Source organism: Argopecten irradians, chromosome 10, assembly GCF_041381155.1.
Source record: "Argopecten irradians isolate NY chromosome 10, Ai_NY, whole genome shotgun sequence".
NCBI lineage: Eukaryota > Metazoa > Mollusca > Bivalvia > Pectinida > Pectinidae > Argopecten > Argopecten irradians.
In genome coordinates this window covers 15,693,076-15,704,745 of record NC_091143.1, presented here as the reverse complement: position 1 = coordinate 15,704,745, position 11,670 = coordinate 15,693,076, and the positions used below count along the sequence as shown (strand labels likewise).

Genomic DNA, 11,670 nt, shown 5'->3' with positions numbered 1-11,670 from the left:
AAAAAAAAACACTGTTAATATTATCTTTCCACTTGATACACCGTACTATAACTTGATAAACCGGAAGTGACGAAAATTTGCACATAATTGCTATGGGTCACCTATAAAATGTGTGTTTATTCCACGAATTTATATTTTGTCATACCAGTTAATATAGCTGGTTATGTTCATGGTACTCCCATAACATGAGAGTCGACTGGTCAGCCTTTTTTTTTAATGGACGTTATTTTACTGACTGTCGACTCTCATTTCCAAAGGGTTATATCTTTGATGCAGCTTCCGACATCAGATGAAGGCGGAAAGAAAAGTGCAATAATATCAATATTTATAGCTCTATCAGTAATAACATTGATGTGTACTTACAGTTTAGGTATTAATTATCCCTTTTATCTAGGAAAACCATAACTTGAGGCCTCATGAAATAGTATTTTAGCGGATTAGACATGATGAATCCTTTCCGTAAAAATTTGACCTATAGTTTTAAATATGGCGGCTGGTTACTACAAAAAAACTGAACGTGAATTCAAGCGGGCAGAATGCAAGTAAAAGTAAAGGCAGATCAAGCGTTTTGGGGACTTTGCAATTCGTTTTTTCTATTTACCGGCCGGAGCGCTATCAACATAAAGTTTTGTCTGGGTCATGAAAGTTTACGTTAGGAGATGTAAATATTTGTTTTAGATGGATTTTACGGCTGATTTTATCAAAATACTTGTTGATTAATGAAAAATAGGTATTTATTTGACATTGATGACTATTTAAATATGATTCAAATATTTTATATTGTCACAATCCAAACTTTGAAAATGTTACCCTCAGCATCAGGTAAATGGCCTATCGGAAGTTAGAGGTTAGACACGACGTAATGTTCAAAAAGTGTCTCGTCGTGCTATACCTCTAACATTGTTGGAGTATGTTCATGGATAACTACTGATTTACGCTATACATGGTTTTTTTTGACATTCTTGTAAGTTTTCACTTCGTAATTAAGCTTCAAACTTACGCCCTAATTCGAGGGAGTAACTTGCCAAGACGCATATAGGGGTCGGGCATTAGATCTCGATATTGCACATCAGAAGTTTCTCAACATCGAGATCTAATATCATTGGATTAGGCTAATAGTGTATGTTTATCAAAATGTTCTCACGATCTTCTACTCCTTACCAAAAAAAGTTCAGCTATTGATTAATTAAAATTTATTTGAAATATTGTCAAAATTAAATCGGCTTAAAGCCGCTGAAATAAACTTATCTATCTTAGTTCTGGGTAGTGAATGCATCAGTATCATTACTTGTTACAGTCGACATTCTGGTAAGTTCTGATCAGCTGTTTCTCTGATCGATGATGTGTCCACTGACCAAGAAGAAATGTCCCAAGAAACATCAGTTATGTCAATGCAATTTATTTGACAAGAGACCAAAATGTAGATAAATGATATATTTACTATGATACTTACTTCTACGTCTCTGAGATCAACCTTTAAGAAGATTTGTTCAGTTTTTTGTCCCCAGTAAACGAATGGACTCAGAGCATCGGCCATGATCAAAGTACGGAGTGAAAGGTCAAGGCCGAAAAAAATCTAAAAAAAAAAACAACAACTAAATATTTATAAATTGTGTAACTGCTTGTTGAAAATGAATAGAAATAAACATGTATCGTTAGTGGAAATAATATAAATGCTTTAATTATATCTTATTCTATTAATGGTTCAATATCGACCATTTGCAGGCTCGCAGCTCACTTCCGGTATTTCGTAGCAGATGATAATTTTGACAACGCTGTGTGTGAGTGAGATTGGTTTCAGCAGCAACGCTAAGTACTAGTGTTACGTATTTGTTGGTGCTGCATCTGTTGTAACACAGACTTTTACGACCATGTCCACGGAAGTAGTTGTGTTTTTAAGAATATCTTGAAATGGAATTTAAAAAGGAACCATTTGAAAACTTCTACGAAGTGGGAGAGGATATCGGAAGGTAAGAACAGAGAATACACAATGCATGGTTACTGTCATAGGCGCCAAGGCATGACATCCTGAAATAAGTACTCCCCGAGTCATTTTCATTTTAGCATAGAATGGATTAATGGAGCATAAAATATAAGACATGTGATATTCTTACATGGTTGATAGAAGTCGGAGCTGAGTCTGAGATTTAAATCAATATCATCGGATTCATCGTGTCCCGGAAGATCAGCTATTATTATATTGATTTCATGGGTTAATGTGTCATTAGGATATGCATATTGACAAGGATAATAAATGAATAACATTAACCATAACAAACAGAGCAGATAACATTTAGATTTTGAAATTATACTGGTACACTACTGATGTGAATGATTTCATTCTTAAAATTTAAGCTACAAACCTAAAAAACACAATCATGCATGTAGGATGCTTTCATTACATATTACTTCTGCATTAACTAAACTACTTGATGAAATTCTCAGTCTGAGTTGATTTTAACAGTGCAACCAGCTGTGTAAGGTCAATGATAATCAGCATTTCAAAAATTGCTTCAGAAAGTCAGAAACACAAACAATTTTTAATCAAATTTTTTATTAAAACAAATATATATATTGATTGAGTTTAGTATTAGAGACTCAGACATGTATCAGTGTCACTATGTTTTACCATTTAAAATGCAATTAAAAACCTAAGCTTCAATTTAAAATGTTCCATTACCAGTTATTTTCATTTCAATCATATCTAGCTATATATAGCTACATTATAATTATATTATTTGATACATACAAATTAAAGTTATAATATAAAACAATGAGAAAATCAGTGAGAGTAGTATTTTCAACAGATGATGACCATACTGTCTCTATAATATTGTAAGATATGACTATATGCCTTAGAGCTGAAACTTTTGCAGTAGTAGTAGAATACTGCAGTGCTGTATATCGATTTGTTCCTGACATACACTGACAGTATTGCAGCATCCTAATAATTGTCAATGTAGTCCGACTCCATTGATTTATGTAGATACCCTAGTTATCTCTAAGAACCAAGACCAATTTCAAAAATGTGTCACAATTTGTATGTTATACAGCAATAATGTTGCGCATATTCAATTATCAACCTATTTAATTGATCATTTCTTAATTCTTATAATTAGCTAACAGTTGTATGATTGACACAAAGCAACATGTTATTATATTTTGAATCATCAGGGATCAATCTAGCTCTGATTTAATACCGTTTATGGGTAAATTTCCCCTCAAGGAATGAATTCCCTTCAGGCCAAAAATTCCCCTGAAAATTGAAAAATTCCCCATTTGAAGCTAAAAAATGACCGTTCTTGTAACACAATTTCCCCTGCGACTTATTTTTCATTAATTTTTTAGACATTTGTTTGCAAATATCTTCATATTTATCATAAAGCTATTGCATATTTTATGATAAACTCAAATTTTTCATTATTGAGCTTAACATCTTGCTTTACTAAATCTAAAAATAAAACTAGTTGTTTAACAGTACTCTTATGTCAAAATGAATAAAATTTTGGACCAAAATAAGAAGATTAAGATTCCTATATATTTCGTCAAACTTTTCCCCTATTTTGAAAAAGGGAAGTTTCCCCAAAAACCTAGATTGATCCCTGATCATAGTTAAAATATTTTTGTTCCTTAATTTGCAAGTTATATACTATTTATGATAATTGATGGTAGAATAAACATTTAAGCAAACAGTAACAATCTTTAGCTATCCAGTAGACTGCATTGCTTACAATAAACCTATACTGTGCAATACTATACTATCCAAGTATTCCATTTATTAAGTTTTACCATGTGCAATGATGTCTATTGTTGTTCCTGCTTGTTTATTGTGCAGGTCATCTATTGGTCATCAAATCAAGTGATATAAATTGTTTTTTTGTCTTCTTAGACTAGACATTTAATCATTGTATGGTTCTAGCCAAGCGAGTACTATACACTGACAAGATACACTAGGCCTGATTAACATAAGGATTGTATAACTCTAGGACTAAATCGGTATGGTGTCGTTAATCTGTGAGACTCCATAGCATGTATATCTTGATGTATTTCCTAGGCATGTTTGATGATTTAACATACAGTAAATTTTTAAAAAATTGTCAAAATGTCTTAAGCTTTTCTCAAAATCACACTTTCAATTTTCAATGGGAAGTGGGTTAGCCCTTTTATGTCACTAATGATACAATCAGTTTAAGGCCTTGGACATTATATACATGTTTAATAGTTACAATTGTACATATTTGAAATGACAGGTCAATTATTTAAGTATAATTGAAGTTCCAAGTGACCAAGCATTATTTTACACATTACTGGCTTGCCAAACATCTGTAGTATAATGTGTAACTTGAGCATGCGTCATGTCAGGAAAGGTGTGTAATGTATGTATGTAAAGACGCTGTGACATGTAAGGTGTATTAAACATGTTGATAGACAAATCAACAACATATCCAGTCTGGATGACTAAGGATTTATGTGTGTGTATGTTTTACATTGATAAAACATTAGCATGCATAGTTATTTATACATTAATTATCCGCATTCTTATTCTTCTGCTGTGCAGTGTGTAAACTTTGATGCAATGGAATCTGAAATAACGCTCAATTGCACTACAATATCATATATTCCTTTATGTCACATCACTATATATATAGAGGCAGCGATGGCTTAGTGGTTAAGGTGTTTCCACATATTACCACAAGCCCTTAGAAAGCTCCACCTCTGGATTACAAGTTTGAACCCTATGTGGGGCTGTTGCCAGGTACTGACCACTTTTTTCTAGGTCAGTCTTTGATAATTATAGGAGATCTGTTGGAATGCATTCAACTAAAATTAGGAGAGTCTGATTTTGAACTTGTAGTCAGTGGGTGCAACATTTTCTTCTCAACTGTGATCAGAATTACAGGATAGAAATTAATGTTTGTATGCATGTGTTGCATTTATAGTGCCAATGCAAAGTCTATAATCATTGATAGGTTGATCTTGCAAAATTTATTATCATTTTTTTGTATTATGTTGAGAGCAATACATGTAACATTGTTGTAATGATGTTCCAAACCCTTTCTGTTTAGATCAAAGTCAGTAAAAAAGAAGTAAACCTGGAAGTTTTATTAACGCTTAAAAGGAAATGAAAATACAAATAATTATGTAATGATTACATGCAGCAAAATTTCAAGCATATTGATTTCCAATTAGCGCCCTGTCTGGTGTTGGCCTGTGTTATATGGTGTTGTTGTACCAGCCTATTACAGTATGGGTAGTGGCTCCAAGCCTTTGTGGGCACAGATCTGTATCAGCAGTGATAGACTTGTCAATCCATATCTGATCTACCTTTTGAAGGTTTTAAAAGTTTATGTCCCCTACCCCTAGTCCCTAGAACACACATATTTACCCGACAAATAATGCCCCACAGCTTTATATTGATCTAAATGTAAATGGTCGTGGAGAATGGTCTCTTAATATAAAATAAAACTTTGCTAAGGATATTTTCGTGGCATGCAGTGTTGCTTAGCTTTTGGTCATAAAATTGATTTTATGTTGAAATCCATTTTGTCAGTTTTCATTTAGTTTCAATATTTAATAGTTAATAGTATGTAACAGACCACTTAAAAACCCATTGGTCACCTAGATACTTTTTGCCATTATCAGTCTAGATCTGTTGATAGCCCTAGAGGTGCAATGCATTATTACTGTATAGTATGTTTGAATGCAAATGACGTATTTATGGTAGATTTCTGCAGTTGATTATAGTCATCAATGAAATTTGTTTGATACTCCAATTGTAATGGATTACATTATGTGCAACTGGTCCCTGATATACTAAAATGTTCATGCCCCTCCCATGGAATAGAGGGCATTAAGTGTTGTATATGTATGTCACATCTTCCTCTCATCCTATCCCATCCTGTTGTAAGTGAAGATGTATCATATTTGATCGTCCCATCCTACTTTGATACGGAAGTAGGGCAGTGATATGTTTTATTAAGTGTGATAGTTATAACTTATAAGCTACTTCATTGTACAAACATGTATAAACTCTTGATTAAAATTGGCCCTGCAGGTTGCTTATAGAACAATAAAAATACTAAAAATAGACAAAAACTACAAGAAAATGAAAAACATTGCATGGGATTATAGCTAGATATTTGAATCATTAAATATCTCCCCTTTTTCTAGGTAAACCATGCACTTGTACTTGGTAGTTGTATGATCTTTATCTAATGTAGTTTCAGTTCAAGTCAGAGTTCAACGCTAAGAACTTTATGAGGGCATGAAGTGCCTAACTATAGTTATAGCTATTTGCACCTCAAGGCATCACAGGATTGGCTACAATGGTTATGGGATTTTGACAACACACTTCTTTAAACACTGTCTGTCTCCGTGTCCTAATTAACAACAACATTCTCTCTCAGTGTAAAGCAAATCTTTATCAAAAATCTGACTCAGAGAGGTCCTACATTGTACACCAGGGTTGTATTATGAAGAAAGCAACACCTGACTGGGGTATTTCACTATCTTGACCATTATTACGGTGGTAAATAGAGCAGTGAAGTTTTTATCTCTAAACTTTTACACAACTCAATCTCTCCTTTGTTTCTTTGACACCTTCAGATCTAGTTTATCGGCCAATAAAATCTCCTGTTTTAACTGTAGCCAGTTTTATCGGGAATTCCTTGGTCTATTTTTCGTGGCTGGTGTTATATATAGAAATCCTAGGTATCAGCTGTCTATGGTCAGTTGTTGTTTTATCAGAAGTGTGTTAATATTGAGGCTATCTAACATGTTTATCATTAAAGTTAAACTGTGATAAATATTTGCATATTATTAAGCTATATCATTTACAGTCAAACCTGTCTATAAAGATCACCAAGAGACAAAGGAGAAAAAAAGGCCTTTGAACACAGGTTAAATTGTGTTGAAATTGACCATTTGGGATCCTGAGAAAGTGCTCTTAGTAAATGGGTGGTTGTTATTAAAGGCAGGTTTGACTATATTGTTCTAGAAACAAAGAGTTATTTTGATATTGTACGTAAGAGGGTTTATGTGTACAAGGCATTGCTTATATTTGACCCTAGAATTAAATGATAAAAAACAAAATTGAAGTGACAAGGCTAAAATATATAAATTCTCAAAGAAGCAATATTGTATTTGATAAAGCTGTAAAATATTCAGTGGATCAGATTGGGGCCATTTCTTGTTTTATACGGTAAGGCTATTTAAGTCATTACTAACCTAGTTATATATTACACTGTTCCCTAATCTAATATTCACATAGACCCGTGTATTGTTCCCTTGGTACCTATGTGATAATGGATGATGACTTACTTATATAATTGGATAGGACCCTTGGGACCCATACAGACAGAGAGGTGGCATATGATCCCTAGATCTGTGTAGGAATATCTAATATGTATATACCAGAGGCAGGAGGAAGTTCAGCTGGTTATCTAAGTAAGAAAAAAGACTAAAGAATAACAATAAACTCGGTAACAGATTGCTTATGAACAATACATAATTTCATCTGAAGTTAGGTAGCTTTTGAAGCTTTATGATTTAGTCAATCATTCTGTTGATACAGTGGTATTATTACTGTCATTGTAACACTACAATGATATCATATAAGCATCATCTTACTTTAAATGATGTTCTTATTGGGAAATATCAACTAAAATATATCAAATGGGCACATGGTATGATAACAAATTTGAGACTGGTAATTTTACCTATAATAGCACATATTATATAAACTGAAGCTGTCTGCTTCAGAATCCAGTCATTAATTTAAAGTAATAAAATATAGGTATTATCTTATATTCTAGTAGATATTGCTTACTTTTATTGCCTTTTATTTTAGGAATTGGGTCCTAGTTTTAATATATATTAAAATAGGTGAGGGGTCTTGTTTGCGGGAGGGGTCTTATTTGAGGTGAAATACGTAAGTTACATTGTATGATCCTATTTGCAATATATAGAGTTATGACTCTTTGTTGATAAATTTTCCAAATGTTAAGTTTATGGGTTATTTGGAATGCATGTAATACTATTGTTTTAATACATGCTATCATAGGTATCTAAAAATGCTTGCGTTTCTTGGAAATATTTGTTTCATTTTGTATTGAGTACAACACCGTACATTTTGTTGCCGTATGTCTGTTGATTAGTGTACAACACTATAGTCCTCTCCAGATGATCTGGTGCCCATTCATACTCTGTATCATTACCTCAGCTTCCTGTAGCTGTTTACTTTTCATTCAGTTAGCATTCCTCATTCTAGAATCCATCAGAGGCTTCACAGGGACACAGCTTCTAGGAGTACATCTGCCAAAACTTCAGAGAGACATGACCATTGGAGACAGATGTTGTACACATTTACATTAGATGTTTATTGTAGAAACTGATAGATTATGTAATAGCAAGTAGGATAGATCATAAAATGTCAAAAAATATATTAATAAACAGGATGTTTTATACCTGTCAAGATATATTTTGCACATTGGTCTAATTTTAGTACAGGATTATTCTTTGTCCACTGAATTATCATTACACTACTTTTACATAAAGCTTCATGAGTGTTAAAACAAGTCAACAAGTTCTTAGATGCTCTTCATCAGTGTCCATCTGTTGAAATTTTAGTACTGTGTAATTATTCTTTGTCCACCAAATAACCATTACGCTTGTTTTACACACTATAATGTATACATTTAGAGTGTGTACTATACGTATTTAGTACAAAAATACGGTAATGCTTCAAGAGTGTTAAAACAAGTCAACAAGTTCTTAGAGGCTCTTCATCTCAGTGTCCATCTGTTAAAATTTAAGTCATGTGCTAACTTTGATCAGCAGAAATATGTATGCTGTCTGTTTACAGGTATATCTACACAGCCGCGGTCTGTCCTGATGTGGTGGTCTTGATCAGAGCTGCTTTCTGTGGCTCATTATAGTTTTTTCAAGTGGACAGAGTAAACATTGTGCGGAAGTAGATCATTATGTGTAGTTTGCGGAAGGGCTGGCATACATGGCCTAGTGTCATTATTGATCACAGAAATACACAGGAAAGGGATGGGGAGGAAAGGTTTACCAAATAAAAGAAAAGGTGAAAAGGTTAGCCCATGGGACTTGCATGCCAGTCTCTGATATACATAATCCACAATCTCTTTTATTGGGGTCTTGTAAGCGAAAATATGGTATTTGGTTTAAAAAATACTGGATCAAAATGAATAAATGTTTGTAGGATCGGTTGAAATAGACACATGCCCTGTGAAGTTTAGGGCCGTCACCAAGACACAAATAAGTGTTTGTTCTATTAAATGTCCTTCACATTTGTTTTTGATATATGAGAAACAAATTTATGGGAATGCAAGCATGGAAAAAAAACCATAAGTGCAGGTTGCTACTTGCGGATATGTTTATTATAAATTTTGCCAAAAGATATATAGTCCAAACACTTTCCATAAATAAATTAAGATTACAAACATTCCAGGGTAAATTGAAGATAGGATGCAATCTATGCAATAGAAATACTAATGTAATCTAGGCTCCAAAAATACATTTTCAGGGTGAAGGGCACCTGTCATTTAGAATGTTGTATTCCTACCTAAATGCTGGTTTTGCATCCTTACTGATAAAATTTATAAAGCTGTTTTTATATTGATGGAATGTTTAATTTCACTGACAGCCTTGAAGAGTCTATCCTTAACACATATCGTACTTGTCAAGTCGCAATCAGTGGTTGAACTTTAGCTTCCTTATCTTAAACATTTTTTTAAGTAGTTGTATGTGTTATCAGGATTCTACAAACCACAACTATTTTTTAGTTCAACAAAAGTTGTTCTAAAATGGAAAACATTCACTAGACTAGTAAGCTAAAATAGTTTTCATAGCAAACAGATAGTTTTCTGTTGTACTACTTTTTTATAAACCTTTTTATAATATGTGTCAATTAAAATAACCTTCACTTATCTTTAAGTAAATTAATAAAAAAAATTGAATTGCTATATATCTAATGTAAAGAAATTGTTCTATGATATGAATTTCTCTGTAATAATGAGAAAGACTTGTTAATTAACAAATTCAATACATGCTCCTACAATAAGGTTAAAATTCAATATATGTTCCTACAATAAGGTTAAAATTGCCACTTTTAACAGTTGTACTTCAAAGCCCTTATACATGAGATCAATAAATTTATTTTACATACCGGTAGACATTTTACAGCCTATCAGAGTTTAAATAGTGAAAGATGTGACTTCAGAAGCAAGTTATCTAAGTTGAAATGAGTCTACAATTTTAAGCTATATGATTTAATATAATTTTCATTGTGAATATGAAGCAAAATGATTTGATTTATTTATCATTTTCCAATGATAAGTTATAGTTCTAAGTTCCTGATTTGTTTTCACTCTGAATTACATTTAGAAAGAGTGTTTGGTAAGACTGAGTGTTTCCTGTATGGGGTGTGGATGGTAATTATCTGACACTTGGCGCTGATACACAAAGGAATGTTTCCACTCCTGATAAACTATTACCATCTGTTTAGATTGGGACTAAATACAGTGATAAGAGCAAAACATGCTGAAATACTACTAAGTGTGTCAGATTTACACACTTGTATCTTGAATTTTTGCATTTCAAATAAGTTGGGAATATTTTTTTAAATTTTAAACACTTTTATGCACATATAACATTTAACCTTTCACTCAGACCTGAATATACCATTCAAGTGATAAAGAAAAAAAAATGGTCTTTATAGCTAAGCGGTCTTTAAATAGAGGTCAAATTGTGTTGAAATTTGTCATTTGGGACTCAAAGAAGGTCTTTATAGAGAGGTGGTCACTACATAAGACAGTTTTACAATGTCTGTAGAATCCAGAGGAAAATGGCATCCAATCTTTGTTTTCTGAAATATAAGCATACATTTTAGATGTAGATGCAGTTAATGTTGCAAGACATAAAAATTACTCTATCTTTTAATCTATATATTATTTTTGCAAGCACAATTTGTAAAATGCATAGTAGAAGAATAAATTTTTAAGTACAAACTACAGATATCAGTGTCTCGTAAGCCTTTATGTTATAGGTTGGGTGTCAATATCAAATTTGAATATTTTGTACAGTTACTTTGTTGTTTATATAAATTGACATGTGACACTTTAATAAGATAAATTGTATTGTACGTACGTATTGTATTGTATTCACCATTTACCATCACGATGTCTATAGTGGAGTAATTGTTGGCATTAGAGGACCGCGGGGCAGCGGTGGCCGACTAGTTCAGATGTCTCGACATGTTACCACAAGTTCTTCACCTCTGGGTCGCGAGTTTGAATCCTTTGTGGTGCAGTTGCCAGATACTGACTGTGGTTCAGATGTCTCGACATGTTACCACAAGCCCTTCACGTCTGGGTCGTGAGTTCGAATTCTATGTGGGGCAGTTGCCAGGTACTTACCACTGGTTGGTGGGTTTGTTTTTATTCGGGTACTCCGGCTTTCCTCCACCAACAAACTGTTAATAGGACATAAAACTAATAAAACCAGTCCCTTTAGAGGAAATTTACTTTTGGGAATGATGATGCAGGGGGTCAATATCGAAGTGAAATGACAGCGAAAGATGTGGGTAGTAACAAAAAAGTATTTACCAAACTAATATTTAACTTTATTGAAACTTTGCCACACGTT

At 33.1% G+C, this 11,670-nt stretch overlaps 1 protein-coding gene across 3 annotated transcripts in view; it reads left to right on the top strand.

The window, feature by feature from the left end:
* The first annotated feature begins 1,731 nt into the window (after positions 1–1,731).
* The window catches only part of LOC138333229 (death-associated protein kinase 1-like), a 104,199-nt gene continuing 94,260 nt past the window's right edge, over positions 1,732–11,670 (top strand). For all 3 annotated transcript variants that reach the window (XM_069281469.1, XM_069281471.1, XM_069281468.1), the window contains exon 1: positions 1,732–1,970. In XM_069281469.1, coding sequence (XP_069137570.1) covers positions 1,912–1,970 — 59 coding nt within the window. In that variant the 5' untranslated portion in view covers positions 1,732–1,911. The remainder of the gene's footprint in view (positions 1,971–11,670) is intronic.